The 22,500-nt window shown below is 43.9% G+C and overlaps 1 protein-coding gene across 1 annotated transcript in view; it reads right to left on the bottom strand.

The window, feature by feature from the left end:
* Positions 1–6,794: 6,794 nt before the first annotated feature.
* The window catches only part of ddx31 (DEAD (Asp-Glu-Ala-Asp) box polypeptide 31), a 24,973-nt gene continuing 9,267 nt past the window's right edge, over positions 6,795–22,500 (bottom strand). Inside the window, exons 12-20 of the mRNA XM_061730150.1 lie at positions 21,711–21,857; positions 21,570–21,629; positions 15,198–15,248; positions 14,978–15,117; positions 14,801–14,885; positions 10,915–11,026; positions 10,594–10,840; positions 7,719–7,850; positions 6,795–7,232 (exon numbers count right to left, since the gene is read on the bottom strand). Of these exons, the coding sequence (XP_061586134.1) occupies positions 7,730–7,850; positions 10,594–10,840; positions 10,915–11,026; positions 14,801–14,885; positions 14,978–15,117; positions 15,198–15,248; positions 21,570–21,629; positions 21,711–21,857 (963 nt within the window). The 3' untranslated portion in view covers positions 6,795–7,232; positions 7,719–7,729. The remainder of the gene's footprint in view (positions 7,233–7,718; positions 7,851–10,593; positions 10,841–10,914; positions 11,027–14,800; positions 14,886–14,977; positions 15,118–15,197; positions 15,249–21,569; positions 21,630–21,710; positions 21,858–22,500) is intronic.

Below are 22,500 nucleotides of genomic sequence, written 5' to 3'. Positions count from 1 at the left end.
TGCACACAGTGTGGCCCTCTCCATACAGTCCTTTTGCAGATGTGGCCCCCTGAATAATCCAGTTGAATACCCCTGATATAAGGTAACAGTGCGTAGTTGGGGTGGATGTGTTCTAGCCAGCTGGTTTGGATGGGGTTAGGTGTTGGCTGGGGTCAGTTCCTGCCAGAATTCAAATCCAAGTCATCCAAAACCCTGACTTCATCAGGACTCTATGAAAACCAATTGGTGCTTTCACAGAGGGATTGCCTAAGTCTTTCTCTGGTCCCACACTTCTTCTGTCAGAAGTTTTCATGCTGTTATTAAAGGGATAAAATTCCGACTACTGCATAGTTTAAATCCATGACACTGAAGATAAAAATATGCAGGTCATTCAAGAGTTTAAGGGCAGAAGGTCTGACCACTGAGAAGCATCGGTCCATGCAGTGGATTACCACCTTCAGTGAGTTAACAACTTGGTCAAATCAGTAACTGGCTTCCAGAGGACTGGATTTCATATCACATTTTTGCAGGTCTTTGGACACCTTGGCCTCTTCAGGGTTTTGGCTCAGATTCTGAACCTAAGTCCAACTGATCCAGTCTCAGTAAAATCCACAAAAGACAGTCACCTGAGGCCTCACGTATAAAAAACTTGTACATAAGCTATACATGAGCCACTTTCCACGCTCTCCGTTGGATGTACAGAAAGTGACTTGAACGTGAAAAGTTGCGGCCCCTCAAGTCTGGCATACATATATTTCTATGGTTTGTCCGTCGGCGACACCCAGCGGCGAGGAAACATAACATCAACAATAAGACTTTAGAGAGATGTACGGGGAGGAGCCTGTTCCCCTACAAGTGCTGACCACACTTGGTTTCCTGTCAACTGGTTCCTTTCGAAGGGAGTTGGCAGACCGGTCAGGAATCGGTCAGTCTGCACTGAGCCGTGCAATGCCAGGGGATGGGATGGGATGGGATCATCTGCATTTCCGCTAAGTATCTCAGGTTCCCATATGATGCAGCTGATCCATCCATCCATCTATCTATCCATTTTCTACACCCGTTTTGTCCTTTACCAGGGTCAGGGGAGCCTGTCCCAGCTCGTTACAGGTGAGAGGCAGGGGTTCACCCTGGACAGTACACCAGTCTTTCGCAAACATCAAAATGCAATTTGCGGCAATTCCCGGTTCTCCTAATCTAATCGGAGTGATCAACTGCATACACATTGCAATTAAGGCGCCATATGTGCATGAATATGTACCTTAATCGGAAGAATTTTCATTCGATCAACGTGCAAATCATTTGTGATGCACGAATGTTGTGGCAAGGTGGCCTGACTCGACCCACGACTCCTACATCCTCAGCAACAGCATGGTGGGAATGAGGCTCCAAGCTGGTAGGGTGCAGGATGGATGGTTTCTTGTTCCTGTTTAAAATGTTGACTTTAAAGCCACTTTTCGGTTGATTAATGTGTCTATTCCCAATAATCTGTCAGTTGACAACAGGTATCCACTGAAAAGGTGGTTTTATGCCCCCCTCACAACCACGCTCATTCCCAACTGATACAAGGTTCCTTTTTTAATATCCTTCAATATCTGATTCATGTTGATGCGTGGTATACTTGAACGGGTGAATATTTCACCTTGGCCTGAATGCTGAATTAATTGATTCATGCACAGTGTGGTTTTCTGACCCCACCTCATTTTAAAAGCTCCCACTCATTTCTTCCTCTTACGGTTAACTCCAGAGGACAGAGAACCAGATAAGATGTTTTTCCTGGCTTCCACTTCTGACAGGTGTGTTTCCAGCTCACAGTCGGTAAACTTTCTTTTTTGCGATTTCACAACTTTTTCCCACTTGTTTTTGCCATTTCCATCATTTGGTTAAGCGGTTTCCTGGTATCGTTTTATACCGTTGACCATGGTCAACCACAGTACTTTACTGATTTGAGTCTTAAATGACAGGGACTACTTTTTTTCAGTAGCTGACTTTATATCGGAATCAACAAAAATTACACGTGGAGTTCCCCATGGTTCGCAAGCCAGGCCTGGTGATAAATGTGATATTTAATGGTTTGCATTAATGGGCGTGGCCTAATGGCTCAACAGCGCCCCCTAGAAAACGTTGTGCCTCAAGCCCCACAATACGGTTTGACGTACATGCATTAAAATCGGTACACACCTGTATCATGTCGCAACTTAAAGAAAAGTCTCCTGGCGCCATGGCCGAAACCGAACAGGAAGTTGGCCATTATGAATTAATCGTGTAATTTTGCCACAATTTATGCCATTTCTTCGGCCGTTAATGCGGCTCGAACCGAAATGTGCACCCAGGTGTGTTATACATCAAAATGTGCGTCTCCATCCTGCGATGATGGGCATTACTTTTTTCAGTCGAAAGCGTTACCGTGGTGACGATAGATGCCAAAAAGCGCACCCCCCCTTCATCTGATTGGTCCATATTTGATAGTTCCTACTTTCTGCCATAACTTTTGAATGGTTTCACATAAAGACTTGTGGGTGGTGTCATCGGACTCGGTTTTGAGTCCTTGAACATAATTGGTGCAAATTAGCCCCGCCCCTTCTTCTGATTGGTCGATATGTGATAGTTCCTACTTTTTGCCATAATTTTTGAATGGTTTGACATAAAGACTCATGGTGGTGTCATCTGACTTCATTTTGAGTCCTTGACCTTTATTGGTGAAAATTGCACACTCGAGGGCCCGCTTTAATTTTTATTTACTTTTATTTTTAGCTTTTTCAGCTTCTATGCTCCACGGATCTGGAACAAACTTCCAGAAAACTGCAGGAACGCTGAAACCCTCAGTTCCTTCAAATCAAGATTAAAAACAAGTCTGTTTACAGCTGCCTTTGACTGAACTATTTAAACTATTCTGAATTTAGATTTAAACTGTTAATTTCAGTGCTAAACTGTAACTCTAGCTTAAGTCTGACTTTTATTTATTCTGCAACTGCACTGGAACTTTCTCCTCTTTACTTTTCATGTTTTTACTATGTAAAGCACCTTGAATGGCTTTGTTGCTGAAATGTGCCACACAAATAAACTTGCCTTGCCTTTTCTGTGACTATTTATACTCTTTATCATATCCGTATTACTCTCCTTGAGGTAGGAGACCCGGCAGAGGGTTGTGCATGGATTCCGGTGTATGCACAGTTTTGAACATGTGCATTTTTTGCGTTGGGAAGATTTCTGCACATGAGTTTAAGATGAAGTCCACACAACTTTTGAACACGAGGCCCCTTGTGGGGAAGTTGAGGGGGTCCTGGTCATGTGGGGATTATAGTCTGGCATTGATCTGGAACTTGGACCAGTTTTACCGGTGATATGAGCCTTGTTGGTCTGACCTCATCACAGATCTGATTTACATCAGCATCTGGTTTTGCACATTTGAACCCAGACGGGTTGGACTCATGTCATCCTGTTGGGGTTTGGACTTGTTTTGTGGTGGTTTGCACTCTCTCTGTGGCTGACTCAGTCTTGTGATCAATTAATCATTTATCAATCTGTTCACAGTAACCATCCAATCAGAGGCTGGACATCGGGTTCAGGCGTTTATGCACCCATTAGTTTATGAAATATTAAGCAGAAGGTGAAATATTGATGCTGTTAAAAAGCAGCAGTTACACAACAGAGCAAGCAGAGCTTCAGCCTTTAAAACCTTTTCTTTTGGATGTGCTGGTGTGTGAACGTCATGCAGGCCGTGGACGCTGTGGTCAGACTAACATCCTGCTGTGTGAGTCTCTGTGTTGAGATAGATGATATTGAGTTGATCTACTGGGAGAGGACGCACCACGGTCCGGTTTTGCTCCGTCCTCAGATGGACCTCAACTCACACTGGGAGCGTTTCAGAAGAAGAACTTGTTTCTGTCTGAGTTTTCAGATTTCCTATCTGGTTTATTGACCAGTGCAAATAAATTCATCATACTGGGTAACTTTAACATTCATATGGATTTTGACAGAGATAAACTTAAATGAGCTTTTTCATTATTTAATTAGTATTTATTAAAACAGTAAATAACATGTCTTGGCAAGGTTTCTCTTGAAAAAGAGATTGAATCTCGATGAGACCCACACCTTGTTAAATAGGGTGGGGGTAGCAGGGGCTGATGCAGGAGCACAGGACACTTTCCACCACGCATCACGGGAAAAAAGTCAAAGTTTCGACAAAAACATTTGAAATGTCGAGATTAATGTTGAAGTACAATCTCGAGAAAAGAGTGGAAATGTTGAGAAAAAAGTCAAAATTTCGAAAAAAAAGTCGAAATTCGAGAAAAAAGTCGAAATGTCGAGGAAATAGTCAGAATTTCATGAAAAAAGTCAAAATGTCGAGATTGAAAAGGAAAGGAAAAAGGAAGAAAAAGGAAAAAAGAAGAAAAAAAGAGGAAAAAAAGGAAAAAAGAAGAAAAAAAGAAAAAAAAGGAAAAAAAAAGGTCACACATTTTTGAAAAAGCTCCAGGGCGGCGCTAAAGAGCTGCATGCGGCTCTAGAGCCATCGGTTGCTGACCCCTGATCTAGAAGATCTGAGGACATTACAATGTGCAACTTTTGAAAAAATGCCGTTGGTAGAGTATCAAGGCAGCAAGTGGTGCAGTTCAGGTGGATGATGTCATCCAGGTTCCCTGCATCAACACACCTGATTCTGATTAAGGATCGTTAGCAGCTTGTCATCACGGTCTGTGTGACTCTAGTAGTGACTCAGACACTTGTGCTGAATCTGGGAGACGTCTAAACATGCAGGACAGTAGATGTTGAAGACCAGCGTTGATGACCACTGGTCTAGACCAGTGTTTCCCAACCCTGGTCCTTGGGGCAACACTGTCGTGCATGTTTTAGATGTCTCCCTTCATCATACTGCAGAAACTCAAAATCTTACCAGGAATATTTGTCTTATTTCTAGTTAAAATGTCTCATTTTTAGTCAAAAAATGTCATTACACTTAAAACAAGAAAAAAACAATTGTTGTCTTTTCCAGTGATGCGTCTTGTTTTAAGTGTTGACTAAAAATGAGACATTTAACTAGAAATAAGACAAATATTCTTAAGATTTTGAGTTTTTGCAGTGCATCACACCTGATTCTAATTAAAGGTCCTCATTAGCTTGTCACCAAGGTCTGCACAGTTCTGTTGATGACACAGGTACTTTTATCACGGTGTGCTGAAGCAGGGTAACATCTAACATGCAGGACAGTGTTGCCCCGAGGACCAGGGTTGGGAAACACTGATCTAGACCAATGGAGTCTTCGAGACCAACTCAATCTTTTCAAGAAAGTGTCTCTTTCTCTTTTAAAACCGTGAAGCTTCTTATCTCCATTTTATTTTTCATATTGTTCTTTGTCTGTTTTTGTTTTATTTTCTTGTTTAGCTATTAAGTGTCCTTGAGTACCATGAAAGGGGCTGGTAAATAAAATGTATTTACTTGTGTGCCACATTTTATGCTTTTGTAAGGTAACTTATAAAATTAAAGTTTGATGGATATTTGAAATTAGAGGCTTTAACTTTACCACAGATGTACTTATAATACATGTCATAAAATCATCTTAAAACTCCATTCTGTCAAACAAAAATGAAGTTATGTTTTATTCATAGGCGCGTTTCAAGGTACCCGAGGTCCTCGTACAAGAAGACAAAAACAAGATAAAACTGCAGCAGCTGGAGGGCCTGGAGTCCTGTGAGCTGGATGGAGGACCGGGACCTGAGGCATGTGTTGAGATGGTGAGTTGAGGTGGAAAAGTTCAGACCGTTGGTGGGGGGTGGGGGGCCACGGCTGGTCGTGAAAGCAAATAGCAGAATAATCAATCCACGATTTGATACTTTCATTTGCTAGTGGGAAATGCATTCTGGGATACTTTGCCATCTGGAGTCTACACCAAGCAGCAGGAATCTAACCTCTGGGTGGAGGCTCATGTGGAACTAGTGGCGCTTTTCCACTAGTACCTACTCAGCCCGACTCGCCCCGGTTTTGCACTTTTCCACTAGGGGTGGAGGCGGGTGGAGACGTGACGAGTAGATACTTTTCTGTGCCTACTCTGCCGAGGTTCTAAGCTGCTGAGTGGGCTGTATCTGACATCATCACACTACAGGTCACCGATTGGTCGGGGGGTTGGAGTCAGACGTCTGAGTCAGGAGGAGGAAATCAGAGAGAGAGACTCTGACGGATTCTTGTTCATTTTATTCAACCAGCAATGGCAGCAAAAGTCTGTTTCATGATCCAACTCTGAGGTGCAGATGTTCATAAACCTGGTGCCGAGGAGAGAATTAAAAAGGGATCTAGACGGAGATAAGGAACGACCAGATCTACCAGGATCTCTGTCTCTTCATAGCTGCTCACGGCTCCAGCTGACTTTTCAGCAGCACAGAGACTAACACAATTTTTTTAAAAAGCATTGCTGCTTGAAGCTTCTCTCTCTCTCACTCTTTAACTTGATATCAAACACAAGCCACAGATCCAGCAGCACATCTATCATCTCCTCCAGGTTCTACATCTTTAGTGTTGTTGTCTTCTTAGTTTAGATACACAATCAAATACGTCACAGCAGCTTCACTCCAACCTCCTACTTCTGATCTGGCTGTCTAAAAACAAACGAGGACAAGGCGAGTCAAGTCGCGCTGAGCAGGTACTAGTGTAAAAGCGCCATAGGTTTGGTTGCAGTTCCTCTAGTGGCCGCTAGGGGCTGGCTCCAGAAGCGAGCCACTCTCCATGTTGGAATTGACTTCAAACACCCCAATAAAAAAACCCACATAAGTGATATATTTTTTTTTATTTAAAAAAACAACATAAAAGTTATATTTTAATGGTACGTCACCTTTAAACTTTTACATGGTCACAGGTTTACATGTAAAACGTGTATGTCTGACTTCTGAACCTTGTTCACAAGTCGTCTGTGAAGACAGTATTTGGAGTCATTTCTTCCACGTGGGACCTAAACCAGACGCTATAAAATCTGTTTTCACAGACGACAGTTAGCTGTCGTTTCTGTGAAGCAGACAGAAAAAGTTCTCAGAACTACAGAGCAGTTCCTGCAGTCTGAAAGTCCTCAACATGAGTTTCAGCGATGAAGAGGGAAGCTGCGGCAGCGCGTCAAGCCCCGTCCTGGAAGTACCGGGTCCTCTCAGAAAGTACCGGGTCCTCTCAGAAAGTACCGGGTCCTCTCAGGAGAGCCGCCCAGTCCAGGGCTGTTCCACAGCTCTCCTGGTTCCTGCTGAGGAAGAGCTGCTTCTCCTTACACTTACTCCCATCTAAGAAGACAATGCCAAGAAATTAAATCCTAGAAACACTACACTGCAAAAACTCTAAATCTTACCAGCAATATTTGTCTTATTTCTAGTTAAAATGTCAAATTTTTAGTCAAAAAATCTCATTACACTTAAAACAAGAGTCATCACCAGAAAAATAACTTGTTATTTGACAATTTTCACCTTTTTCAAGTAAATTTTCACTTGAAATAAGTAGGAAAATCTGCCAGTGGAACAAGATTTATCTTCTCATTACAAGCTAAAAAATCTTGTTCCACTGGCAGATTTTTCTACTTCTATTTTAAGTGAAAATCTACTTGAAACAGGTGAAAATTGTTGTTTTTTCCAGTGATGAGTCTTGTTTTAAGTGTAATGAGATTTCTTTACTAAAAATAAGACATTTTAACTAGAAATAAGACAAATATTCTTGTAAAGATTTTGAGTTTTTGTGGTGTTTGAAATGTGCGTTGTGGCAGAAACTGCTCTTACGGGTTCATTGTTTATTCGTCTTCAGACTGAATAACCTTCTTCTTCTTCTTCCTCTTGGGGGCACCAGCTCCCTCCAACCCGCTGGAGAACTCTGAGCAGATCAGTCCGTCCTCTCTCTGACCGGGATGAGCCCTGGTGAAGGTGAGAACACACCAGTATGTCATTTATGACTTTTCACTGACTACAAACTACTTACTGTATTTTCTGGACTATAAGCCGCTACTTTTTTCATAGGTTTTCAACCATGCAGCTTATACAAAGGTTATTCTATTCTGTGGATTTTTCTTCCACTGCTCGGGGCGCTCTAACCAGAATTATAATCAAAACTAAGAGAAAATAAATGCAAAGAAGAATACGCTACTTCTTCTTCAGCAGATAGAAGTAGGTAGAAGCAGATTTCAAACAGATAAACAGATAAATAAATAGCGGTTATTTTCTCTTGGTTCTGTCCCGTTTTAATCAGCAAAGTTGCTGCCGTGTTAAAAGACACTGTTAGGAAAGGATCTATTTAGGTACAAACATGTACATCATTTACAGTTCAAAATCCTTCTGTACATGTAGTAAATATCTAATCTAACAACAGAAATATCTGAGGCTTGCATATCTTTTTTTTTTTTTTTTTTTAAATAGAGCAGATGGGGCTTGTATGCAGGTGCGGCTTGTATATCTTTTTTTTAATTATTTTTTTAAAAATAGAGCGGATGCTGCTTATGTGCAGGTGCGGCTTATAGTCCAGGAAATACGGTACTTTTCTTCTTTTAGCTTCGGGCACAAAAAACCTCCAGACACAGCGTTACCATGGCAACCTTCTGGTAAGCTACTGTAGATGAAAGTAGATGATACCCATGTAGATGATACCTCCATACACCCAGAGTTTATTGATGAATATTGAATGATCTATTATATCAAATGCTTTCCTGAAGTCTATTAATACACCACGGGTGTGTTTTCTTTGATCTAAGGCATTTATTTTTTTCTAATGGTATTGTTTTTTTCGTCCTCTTCACTTTTCATATATTTATTGTAAAGTAGCTTGAGTTGCTGAACTGTGCTATACAAAAAAACTTGCCTCGTCATGTTGATCTGTAGAACCGCACTGACTATTCAGATTTAAGTAGGTTTTCCAATCTGCTGCTTAAACGTTTTTCCAGTATTTTTCTAAAATGATGGGTGGAGTTACACTGGTCTGTTACCTCGCTTGAATAATGGACTTCTGCTGTTTTCATTTTCTGTGGAAACGAGCCGGTTTGGAACAATGTTAATGATTTTGATTTGAAGAGCCATCGATCACCCTTTACCATATCAATACCATGACAATCAGAAGAAGGCTTGCAAACATTTTTTTTCATTTATTTAATATTTCCCAGACTCCTTTTACATCATTCTGATTTTTTGATTTCATATTTTTCTATAATATAACTTTTCACTAGTTTGTAGTTGACTTATTTTTAAATGTTTTATATTTACTTTCAGATTCTTTGGTTGTAAATTTGATAAAATTTCAGTAAAGATAATGCTTTTGTTTACAACCGTTATGCAGACTCCCGGTTAGCCGTGAACTGTTCTTATATCTTTAACTGGACAGTTTTGATAATAGAATCATTTAAATCTGTGAATAAATGTATAACTTCTTCCTCTATGCCGATGACGCCCCGGTCTTGTAGCATGGAGAGCAGCTGTCCCTCTAACCCAATAATGACCACCAGGGTGGGCACTAATATCCTTTACCAGCGGTAAATACATTGTTTATTAAGGTTGCGCGGTGTGTTGTGATTCTTGGAGGTCTCCTGACCTTCTGTCGGTTTATGTATCTCTGACGTCATGACGTCATGAGGTCATGTTAAAGTCTCCAAACATGAAAAGGTAATTTTGACCCGTTTTCGTGAATGTCGTCTGCGTAAAGTTCTTAAATGTTTCCAGATCTGATCCTGCTCTATTTTCCACTGGAAAGTTCAAAACTGAAGGTTCTGCTGAGTTCGGATCTTCAGAAGTAGGCCTGGGTTGAAAAAAAAAATCAATTTTCCGATTCTAAATCGATTCTCATTAATTCCTAAAAATCGATTTGTATGGTTAAAGATCGATTTTTTTTTCATTATTACATTTTTGCCCGGTGAACTTTAATCCCAGTAGTCACGTCATTTAATTCACACATGCACTGTTGAGATGTTGCAATTTCTTTCTTTTTTTTTGCACTTTAAATGGATATTGAAAAAGGAATATTTGAGTTATTTATTTCTTAGTTATTTATTTCATACAAATAACTTTTGGAATTTTTTTGTTTTTGCCCAAAAAAGGATGTTTAGTTGGACACGAGAATAACTGCTGCCATGTTTTTGCCTTTGAATATGTTTAAAAGTATGAAAACATTAATGTTTTCAGTCATAATTGCATAAATTGTCTCATTTCAGTGCTTTATATACTTTCTCGGGGTTATATTTGCATAAAATGCTAAAAACCAAATTCTCAAAAATTAAAAACTGAAAAACACAGAAAATGGAAAAAAAATAAAAACGGAATGTGGGAAAAACTAAAACCAATTTCATCCGTCTCTGTTTCCTCCCTGGATCTGTTTGGTAATTCTGACCCACACGATGTTTCCTAAAGCAGTTCTATCAGCATTCTGGGAGCTGATTGGTCCTTACAGCATCATTAGCTGCAATACTTGCTGTTTAATCTCAATATAATACTAGTATTAATATGTTGCAGAACTACAGTCATAGAATTCATACAACAGCTGAAAAAACAGTTTTAATAACACTAACCCAAATCAATATCGGATCGAATCAAATCCTGATAATGGATTCTGAATCTTAAGAATCGGAATCGAATCTTGACATTTGATTGGAAACCCAGCCCTAATCAGAAGACAACTCACCTCTTCCTTCCAGACACGTTGTTCTGGTTGTGGTTCTTGAGCTGACTCCCGGCCTGCTTCCTGGCCTGGTCCTTGCTCTTACCGCGGCCCCTGGGCCCCCCGGCCCCCGCGCCAGAGCTCAGGCCCCGCGGGGCGTCTCTGAGGCCGAAGCTCTTGGCGGCGTGTCCCAGGTGGAGGGAGCGGATGTGGAAGATGTGCTTGAAGGCGGCGGGGTAGGCGGTGTAGGCCCGCAGGTAGGACTGCAGCGCTGTGACATCACAGGGACAGGTGAGCCAATGACAGGACAGCTGGTTCTCTGACCGAGGTCACGTGATCACATACCTTTCCTCGCAGCCTCCAGGGACTGAGAGTCTGAGTGGACGAAGTTTTCAAACTGGGTTTGGAGGACGGTGGCGCGCTCACGGACGTCCTGTTCCAGAGCTTTGGACGAGCTCTGAGAAGACACAGACACGACTCCTGGTTATTTATTTATTTCTTTTATTAAGCTCATATTAAAAATTCAGTAATACAGTTACCATAAAAAACACAATAGACAGCATATATGCAAGGAGGTCCAATAAACTCTCTAGGGCAGGGGTCGGCAACCCAAAATGTTGAAAGAGCCATATTGGACCAAAAACACAAAAAACTAATATGTCTGGAGCCGCAAAAAATGAAAAGTCTTGTATCAGCCTTAGAATGAAGGAAACACATGCTGCATGTTTCTATATTAGTTATAACTGGGTCCTCGGGTGCAAATGTAGCACGCTAATGTCTTTCCACATGACTCTTTTTGTTACGCGAATCTATGGAAGAGTATTAGAGCCAGGCAGGAGAAAAATAAAAATATTTTAGAGGAGGAACATTTTTTTTCATTATGCACTTCGAGAAAAAAGTCGAAATGTTGAGAAAAAAGTCGAAATGTCGAAAAAGATTAAAAGGAAAAAGGAAGAAAAAAGGAAAAAAAGAAGGAAAAAAGGAAAAAAAAAAAGAAAAGGTAAAACATTTTTGAAAAAGCTCCAGGGAGCTTTAGAGCCGCGGGTTTCCGACCCCTGCTCTAGGGGCTGGACAAGAGGACTTCTTTGAACGAGCATAAAAATGGACATTATCGTGGACATAAATGCATATCATACGCAGCACACACACGCCACAAGCACATACACCCCCGCGCACAGCGCGCTCACACAAAGAAAAGAGAAAAGTACATACCGAAAAAAGTAGAAAAGACAAAGGAAAGAAAGAAAAAACTACAATACTGTATAAAAATTAGGAAAAAAAGACAAATGTGAGTAAGTAGAAGTTTACATCATATTATTAAGCAATTGATAAAGCAAAATATGTTTCATATATTTTTTTAAATAATTAATGAGAGAGTTTGCCATGGTGGGGAGGAAGTGAATTCCTGATCACACAGACCCTCAACACATCTGAAAACCCTGGTCCTGGGCAGAGCGGGACAAAGACAACACGCCCTTCAAGCCCTAGCAGTGTCCAGGTCCCTTCAGACGGAAGGAACGCTTTAGACCAGTGATTCTTAACCATAGGGCCGCGGCCCACACTTGGGCCGCGAGCGCCATCTAGTGGGCCGCGAAAAAAAAATCAGTTTTGTACGTGTGGGCCGCGAGGGCCGCGGGACTGCATAGCAACTCCCAACCAAATGAGGAGAAGAAGACCCTCAGCTAGCTGTACGTGTAATAGTAAGAGAAATGGTGTTTATTTATAGAGAAAATCCTTCATTTTGCACAGAGTACGTTTAGATCCGCCAGGATCAGGGATCGATTACTTGGGTCTGCGCCCAGAGCGAGCGAGCGCGGCGTGATCATTTATCCCGGCGCGTCCCCGCGGCCGGGGAGGTCGGTGCCGCTCGGACGGCTCCGTCGTTACTGCTGAAGGATTGTACATGTAGATGTGTGGGCTGGACTGTTGTTCGGGCTCGCAAAAGCATCGGAAAGTGACACGGCTGCAGCGGCCAGAGAGCTGCGGGGTCTGGTCAAATATGTACTTTTTTAAACAGTCAGATGCAGATGATGCAGAAGTTGATACAACTATGAGGCTACTTGAATATATATATATATCTCACCTGAAATGAGCTGGGATAGGCTCCAGCAGACCCCCGTGACCCCGCAAGGGATAAAGCGGGTATAGATAATGGATGGATATATATATATATATATATATATATATATATATATATATATATATATATATATATATATATATATATATATATATTTATTAATTATGATGTTCTGGACCTTCGCTTGAGTAAATTTTCTCTAAATGGACCTCTTAAAGTTGAATACCCCTGCTATACAGTGTTAATATTTAACGGGCCCCGGGCCACTCTGTACTGAAAAAATTGGGCCCCAAGGTCAGAAAGGTTAAGAACCCCCGCTTTAGACCAGGGGTCTTCAACCCTGGTCCTCAGGACCCCTGTCCTGCTGTGTCATTAACACACTTGTCCAGACCTGGATGAGAAGCTGATGAGGACCATGAATCAGAATCAGGTGTGATGATGCAGGGAGACATCTAAAACATGCAGGACGGGGGTCCCGAGGACCAGGGTTGGAGACCACTGATTTAGACATTCACTTTAGTTATTGTGTCAGAGACAGCAGCTTTGACAGGCCCCCCAGAGACTTCCTCTCCACGCTGAATCCAAGCAGCAGCATCAGAGGGGGGAGGCGACGGATTCCCAGGAGACGACAGTCACATCAAAACCCCTTCAAACTGCTGCCGACACAAACAACCGCACTGAAACTGAACCGAGGATGGAGACGGACAAATGAACAACAGACCCAACTTCAATGAGAGATTCATCCTCTTCCTGTTGACCAATGATGGTCTGAACCGAGCGGAGGCCCGCCATCACAAGCACTGCGATGTCGTAGAACCCGGGCTGCCCGAGCCCCAACCCCAGGCCTGGCTCCAGCGAGGGGCACCACTGACGCCAAGCGGGCGACTTAACGGCCCCTTTTTTTGTTTTTACCATGTTTGACTTGTGAACCGCTCTTAGTCTGAACATTTTATGACTACAAGACTTCCAACATATACAGTATACAGAGTCACGGAGCTGCAAAAAAACACAAATATGCAAGTAGCATCCCTTGTTCAAGTGTTTCTTCTTCTGCAGTCTTTTTTTCCACTCTTTTAATGCTGCGGGCTGTTTGTGAACATCAACAATCATCACCGCCCGTTCAGTCCAAGGTTCTCGTGTAGCGCTATCGTGTCATGGAGACACGCCGGCTAAGGGACCGTGTTAGAGGTTCCTACCTGGCAGGTTTACTCAGAACCAGTGTTGTGCTAGTTACTGAAAAATAGTAAATAGTTACCGTTACTTCATTAAAAAGTAACTCAGTTAGTAACTCAGTTACTTAGACAAAAAAGTAATGCGATACAATGAAAAGTAACTTTTTAGTTACTTTAAATAAAAACCTTATTTTAAATGCTCCCATTTAATGCAATTTGCATTGTGCATCGTGTTCTGCATTCTGATTCACTTCCTGTATCAATAACGTTGGTTGCTTAGCAACAATGCTGAGAACGGCCAATGAGCTTCAGCAGCAGCTCAAGAACAGGAACCTTTGATGAATCGTTCATTACAGTCTCAGATATAATCCATGGTGGCATGTTGGTTTATAAGAATCTTTTTGCCCAGAAGAAAAAAAGAGTGAAAACAACGACCCATAACTATTTTCTTCTCTCGAAAAAAAACCCACCTGCACCGCGGCTTTAGGAGAAAAAGATGCGAGTCGGGATGCAGCGGCTCAGAAGAGCAGGGAAATACGTGTGAGGCGGTGCTGATCTCCGCTATTTGAAGCCTTCTATAATAATTGTAAAAATAATTTCACTTATCACGGGTTCTTTTTGGAATGTTACCCCCGTGAAAAACCAGGGATTACTGTAATGACAATATGTCCACGTTGTGAAACTCTCCTTCTTTTGGCTCATGACCGTCATGTTTTATAATATAAACACACACTACGTTTCCTCTGGTCTCCGCGTGTGAGGAAAAAAAGCTTGACTGTAGCCAAAAATAACGGAGTAACGCACCGTTTGGTAACGGTAATTGCGTTACTGAATTTAAAAAGTAATGCTTTAGAGTATTAGTAACGTGTTACTAAATAACGCGTTAGTCCCAACACTGATCAGAACACCCGCGGCCTTTGAACCATCAAACAGTCCTGATCAAAATCCTCAAAAGGGCCCCAAACTACAGATAGCTTACCTTGCTGTGGTACTTGCCCCGTCCTTTGTAGACATCGTCCATCATCAAACAGGACAGGATGTCCTGCAACTTCATCTCCGACAGGCTACGACACAACCAGAACCAGAGAAGAAGAATTAGGTTCTCGGTACCGTACCCAGTGGTGGATGTGATGGTTCTGGTGCGTCAGTAACACACCTGATGTTGTGATTGGCCAGCTCCGTGACGTAGGCGGTCTCCGCAGGGCTGAGGAAGAGGAGGCCGCTCCCCTGTGCTCCTATCCGGGCCGTCCGGCCGACGCGGTGGACGTACTCAGCGGCTGATGTCGGAGGAGTGTACTGTGAAGACACAACGTAGCTGTAGAGTACGTGGAGAACGTGGAGGAGGAGGAACCTCATTTGCTGCAGTTTCTACTCACCTGAATAATCCAGGTGACCTGAGGGAGGTCCAAACCTCGAGCCGCCACATCCTGAAACAAACAGCACACGCCCGGGTTACGCCCAGAGGGACGGGTTGGGGTTTTACGGAAACGAATGAAAACAAACGCGAGATTAGTCCCGGACAGTGCGCATCACATCCAGATACCTGGGGCAGCTTCTACTGCACATCCTCTCCCCTCTCTCTACCCACGTTTCACGTCTAGCCACTTTCAAAATAAAAGCCACTGAATGAGGAATAACAGCGATGCCTGCCACTAGAGCCTGAACTAGTCTCAGAAGAATGAACAAGACCTGAACCGAACACACGAGACCTCAGAGTCGAGGGACACATCTAGCCTCAGGAATCAGGACTAATGGACACATGAACCCCCCATGTCCATTTGAAGCAAAAGAATGTCTGAATTTTATATTTGAGTCATGGTTCAACTTTCCACCCTGAAACCAGAAAGCCTGAGACCGGCTCCACCGCAGCAGGAAGACAACTAGTGATTCTTCAAAAGCCTGGATTATGAATTATGAATTTAGACTCACCGCTCTCAATAGGAGAACTCCATGAAGCTCTTCAACATATGCCCAATAATAAAGCTCCGGGCCCAGATGGTTTCCCAGCTGAATTTTACAAGGAATTCTGGAGTATATTAGCACCAACATTTTATAAAATGATTCTAAATGCTAGGGAGAATAAAAGCTTACCCTTAAATATGAACTCTGCTAATATTAGTCTTTTATTAAAACCGGACAAGGATCCCTTGCTCCCATCGAGCTACCGCCCAATTTCATTGATAAATGTAGACCTTAAAATAATTAGCAAGGCCATTACTGAACGTCTGAAAAGAGTCACCCCTTCTATTATACATCCGGATCAAACAGGCTTCATTAAAGGTAGACATTCGTCTACTAATATTCGCAGATTATTAAATATTATAGACTATTCGAGTATCAATAAACAGGAGACTACTATTATATCCTTAGACGCGGAAAAAGCATTTGATAAGGTAAATTGGAAGTTTCTATTGGCAACTTTGCATAAATTTGGATTTGGCGAATCTTTCATTGACTGGATAAAAATATTATACAGCTCTCCCAAGGCACGTGTAAGGACAAATGATCAAATCTCTACAAGTTTTACCTTGCAAAGAGGCACTAGACAGGGTTGCCCTCTCTCTCCCTCATTATTTGCAATATTTATTGAACCTTTAGCAGCAGCTATTAGACAAAATCAAAATATTAAAGGTATACAATGTAAAATATTAGAGCACAAAATAAGTCTTTATGCGGATGACGTACTCCTCTTCCTCCAGAACTCACGATCTTCACTATCACAGACAATTGCACTTATAGAGGGATTTTCATCTCTGTCTGATTATTCTATTAATTGGTCTAAATCCACTGTTTTGTGTGTTAACTGCAATTTTAGGAATATAACCAATACTCAATTACAATCAGGGAACATTAGATATTTAGGCATAAACATCTCCCCTAGGCTGTCAGAGTTAATAAAATTAAATCATGTTCAGCTTATAAAGAAAATAGAAGATGATCTTTCCAGATGGAGCTCTCTCCCCATTTCGCTCATGGGTAGAATAGCCACCATTAAAATGATGGTTTTACCAAAAGTAAATTATTTTTTCTCAATGATACCATGCAAACCCCCTCTTTCCTGGTTTAAATCGTTGGACTCATATGTATCAAAATTTCTGTGGAAAAATAAAACTCCACGTATTAGTTTAAAGACATTGCAAAAATCCAAAGAATATGGAGGTTTAGAATTACCTAATTTTCAGTATTACTTCATAGCCAGTAAGTTACAGTATATTGTAAAATGGTCAAAAGATCATCCTTTAGATAGTCAATGGCTGGACTCAGAGCAAGTGTTTTGTAATGAACTAGAAATCTCAGAGTTACCATTTATTAGTCAAAGTATCAAACGTCATCAATGTTTCAAAAGCATTAATATTAGCACAACTTTATCAGCTTGGTGGGAATTTCTTAAAATAGCTAAAATTTCACTTTTTCCATGTGACCGTACACCCATATGGAACAACCCAGACATCGTGAAAAATGATAAAAAGATGGTTAACTTCGTTCAATGGAGAGATCAAGGAATACGGTACTTACAGCACGTAATTGTAGGAGGACAGTTTGTACCTTTCAATACACTTATTGTTCAATACGGAGTTAGCAGGAATACATTTTTAGAGTATCAACAACTTAAGGCAATAATAAATAAAACATACAAAATTTGCCAATTAGATTTACAACTTCCCGCTAAGATAATAGATTTATTGAATCTAAGCACTTTAAAGTTGTTATCAAAACTCTACAGGTTAGTGTCTAAACTGGACGATTCAGTCTCTCTCCCGAACTCTAAGTGGGAGGCGGATCTCTCTCTTAATACCGACCAGTTTTCTTGGTCACAAATATGCTTAAATACGTTTACTATGACTAAAAACCCAAACCTACAACTTATACAGTACAAAGTTCTTCATAGAATACATTATACTGGACAAAGGATGTTCCAGATGGGCTTTGTCACCTCTAATATCTGTTCACAGTGCACAGAGAACACCCCAGATAATTATATGCATGCTTTATGGTTCTGTACACCGGTACAGAGGTTCTGAAAGGAGATTTGTGAGGATTTATCCACATGGATCAACCACAGAATCCCAGTGTGCCCCACGGTATGTATATTAGGTCACCTGGGAGACACTCAAATAGATCCTAATTGGACACACCGGGTTCTCACTGCCTTATGTATCGCAAAGAAAACCATTTTAGTAAATTGGAAACAAAAATCCAGTTTATGTATCAACCATTTTAGGAATCTTTTATCAGATCATATTAGTAGTGAGATAATGTCTGCCTCCACTGAACAACATTCGGCTGAATTGCACTCTCTGTGGTCCCCGTTTATTGGCTTCGTTACCTAGTGGGGGCGGGGGGGTGGTGATCTCGTAGCCCTTGGGGTTGGGGGTCGGCTTGGGGGGTCTGGGGCGCGGGCCTCTGGTGGCCCCTGGGGGGCGGTGGGGGGGGCCGCGGGGCCCTGTCCCTAGCCGGTGGGGGCCTTGGGGGCCTGTGGGGGGGGTTACCTCATGGCGGTGGGGGGGGGTGGCTGGGGAGGGCTCGGGCGGGGGGCTGTGGCTGGGGCGTCTCCGGGCCTCCCGGGGGGGGCGGGGCCGTGGACGTGGGGGTCCCACCCGGAGGGCCCGGCCCTGCCTGGGTGGGGGGTGGCTGTCTGCGCTGGGGGGGCATTGCTGCCTTGGTCCTCCGTCGCTGGGCGGGGGCCAAGTGCCCCTGCGGATGTGGGGACTCCGGGACCCTTGGGGTGTCCGCCGGGGTGGCCTCGGGGGGGGGTGGGGCCGGGTCCGGGGAGCGGGCCTCCCCTGACCGGGGGGTGCACGGGCGGGCGCGGCGGCGGGGTGGCGCCATTCCCAGGTATCTTTGTCTTATGTTGTCAGTATGAATGGGAGGATGTTGGACCGTTTCCCCCTCCGTCTGGGGGCTACGGCGGCGCCGGGGGCGCCCTTGGGGGTACGGTGGGGCCCTTGCCCGGCTCGGGGGGCCGGCCCCCGTCTACTGGACGGCCGGTGGGGGGACGCGGGTGTCTTATCAGGGCCGGCTTTGCTGGTCCTGCTTCCTGGCTTCGGCCTCCGCTCCCCCTCTTGCCCCCCCTACACGATTCATACGCACATAGGCGAAAGGCGGGGGGTCCGGGTCGTGGGGGGCACTGTCCCGCGGGGCCTGGCACTCCCCGCCTCACGGTTTTAACAGCAAAATAGACACTGCACATTCAACACTTAATAAATACATTTGACAAGGACACGTAGTTCGGGAGGGGGGGGGGTCTGTGTCAATCGATACTTGGCCCTCCCTCCTCCCTGTTTTTATGGCATTAATCACATGCACTCAACACAAGGGGCGGGAGGGGGTCCCACATCACCCGCGTTCCCTCACCGGCCTGGGCCTGGGACGGGTGGGTCGGGTTACCCGGGCCTGGCGGGGCCCGCCGTGCAGCCTGGGGTGCCTTCTGGCGGTGCTGGATCCCCCCGGGGAGGGGGAAACGGTGCGTGATCGTATGTCTGTGTCGGTGAGAATGCGGTATGGAAGGGTCCTGCCATGGAGGATTTGAGCCTCCATTGGCAGGACATCAAAAACTTAATAATTTATCAATATTATATTATACAAAGATGGTTATTATTATTATTATTATTAGTATTATTATTAGTATTATTATTATTATTATTATTATGTATAGTATATTATATTATTATAGGTATCGGATAGGTGAATGGATGAATGAATGGGATGCCTGGGTCTGGCGCCCTCCGTTGTCGGGCCTGCGCGGGTGTCGCCTTGTTGGGGGGTTCCCTCTCTCCGGGCCCGTCTCCGGTCCCCCCCGCTGCCTCTACGGCGGGGCGCCCCTCTGGTCTTGGAGGGCCACTTTCGTGGGGGACGGGTGCGCCTGCCCGCGTCGGCGGCCGGGGCGGCTCTGTCTCTCCGGGCAGGCTGGCCCCCTGCCGGGTGGGGGTCGTTGGCCTGAAGGGTGAGGGCCTCCTGGCCGCGTGTCCGGCCCGGACCGGGTGGCCGGGGATTGCCTGGGTCGCGGTCCGCCGCCGCGGGGCCCCTGGCTGCTTCTTTCCGCGCCGTGGGGGCCCCGCCCGCGGGCCCCCTCGGCCGCCGCCGGGTGGGGGGGGGGGGCCTCGCAGGCGGTGGGTTGCCTCCCTCCTACTTCTCCCCTCTGTGGGGTTGCCGGTGGCCTGGGTTCCGGGCTCTTCCTTGTCGGCCTCTGGTCTCACGGGTGGCGGGGTTGCTCCCCCCCCTCCCCCACTATAGATACACTTCAGGTGGAGCTTTGTTTGGTTTATCACACACACACACACACACACACACACACACACACACACACACACACACACACACACACACACACACACACACACACACACACACACACACACACACACACACACACACACACACACACACACACACACACACACACACACACACACACACACACACACTGGCTTGTTCACCTGCATGCTGGCTCTCTAGTTTTTGGGTTTAGGTAGCGGTAGCGATAGCTTAGCTCAGACTGCGATCAGATCTCAAGATTTAGGTCGATTGCTGTTCGTGTTTTGGATGGCTCCGTGCCGGTTTCGTGCTTTGTTTGTGGTTTTTTTGTTGCAGATTTCCAGTGCTTGACGTGTGTCTCCGTGTGTTCCTGCTTCCTGGATTGGCAGTGGATGTCGTCACCACCCCCCCCCACCGCCTCCCCCCCCCCAAAAAAAAAAAAAAAAAAAAAAAAAAAAAAAAAAAAACACACTGGGTTTGTATGTGTATATTTATGTATGTGTACGCATATGTGTGCGTATATATATGTATATATCACATATAGTAATAATGCACATATATACACTTTTGGTTTCTACCGTCATGGTATCAATCAATAATATGTGTGCAGACAAGGTAAAAAAAAAAAAAAAAAAAAAAAAAGCCTGGATTATGGTTCTGCGCTACACCAACGCAGAGCACACGCCGCTGCCGTGATGCCGTTGCCGTGACGCCGTCGTGAATCCTTCGGACTTCTCCATCACTCCATTTCGTCGCAGTGCAGTACCCCCCAGAGCGCTAAGGGGGTGCGTTCTTTTCCTGAATGGTTTATCCGACTTTTACGGTCACAATCAGTACGTTTCCATGCAGCAGTTCAATCGGATTTCTGATCGTATAAGACATCGTTCGGACTTTTAAACTGCATGTAAACACCTTTATCCGGATCTACTTCAGACCTATATCGGACATTTAATGATCAGATAGCAACACCTAGATAACTCGTTCACAGTCGGAATGTTAACTCCATGTATACGGAGACATCAGATATTGCAGTCTGCACATGCTGGAGAATTTCCTCTGGGGCTTCACCCGGAAGTGAAAGGAGACGGCGCGTGTTAAATAGTTGTTTAAACATTTTTAAAAAGATCACGAAAGAGATGGCAGAACCAAGCAAACCAATCACAGCCCTGCTCGGTCTGTGTTTGGTCTGCGTCGCCTCTACGCGTAGTTACAATTTTTGGGAGGTGTACGTCAGGCACGGCGTGGGGTGCTCATTGAGGCGCAACCTGCGGCGCACGCTCGCGAAGATTTAACGCAGAACCATAATCCAGCCTTAAGGACCACTAGGGTCCAGACCTGCGGTTCCTCTACTGACTACTGGGTTCTGGATCTGGGACTGGGTCCTCTACTGACCACGAGGGTCTAGATCCAGACCTGCGTGTCTTGAGGTCATACTGCATCACCTCCTGGTGGAGGAACATGTGATAAGTTCTAATGAGAAGTTGAGTACTAACCGTACACAGCAGAACTCCAGACTGGGACACTGAGAACTTCTGGAAAACCTCTGACCGCTCCTGTTGGGCAGAGAACATCACGCTGACACATGACTGCAGAGCGGTGGGACGGTGGGAAGTGTTACCGCCGGGAGACGTTACCTCTTGCTTCATGTTGCCATGGAGACGCAGGAACTCGAGTGTACGGCCGGCGGGGGCTCCGGAGAGAACGGAGGTGAAGATGGAGTGGAGGAACTCGACGCCCTCACAGCTGGAGACGAAGACGACGACCTTGTTGTTTTCGGAGAACTGAAACAGCAGCAGTTAAGGTTTAGCCGTGTTAAAAGTTGCGTACCGTATTGAACCAATACAGACACATATTATGCTCTTATTTATTGATGTCATAATATACAGGTGAAGGTTGGAACATTTGACTATATTGCAAAACATCATTCGTAGTAAATTCAACTAAAGGTGAAACAAATATATTATTTCCCACTACATTCAAAGTGAGATATTTCAAGCCTTTATTTGTTATAATTTTGGTGATTATGAATCACAGTTTATGAAAACCCCAAATAGAAAATAAATTAGAGAATATTTTATGAAGTCAATAAACAATTATAAAAAATTATAACAAATAAATGTTTAACATATCTTGCTTTGCATGTAATAAGACTAGGTAATATATTAGTTTCACCTTTTAAGCTGAATTATTGAAATAAATTAACTTTTACATCATATTCTTCACCTGTATCTTTATTCTACATCTTGGCTGATAGACATACATACATAGGAGGCTATTTCAGTTGCTAGTATGGTTGTCTGTCTGTACAGTCATGCAAGTTCAATGCTATTAAAGCACTTTAAACTTTAAATCAAAGCATTTTGTTTTTTTCATATAAAATAAACACATTTCTATGCAGTTTAGAAGTTTTGGGGATTTTTTTTG

Source organism: Cololabis saira, chromosome 9 (assembly GCF_033807715.1).
Source record: "Cololabis saira isolate AMF1-May2022 chromosome 9, fColSai1.1, whole genome shotgun sequence".
NCBI classification, from domain to species: Eukaryota; Metazoa; Chordata; class Actinopteri; order Beloniformes; family Belonidae; genus Cololabis; species Cololabis saira.
This window is presented reverse-complemented; position numbering and strand designations above follow the sequence as displayed.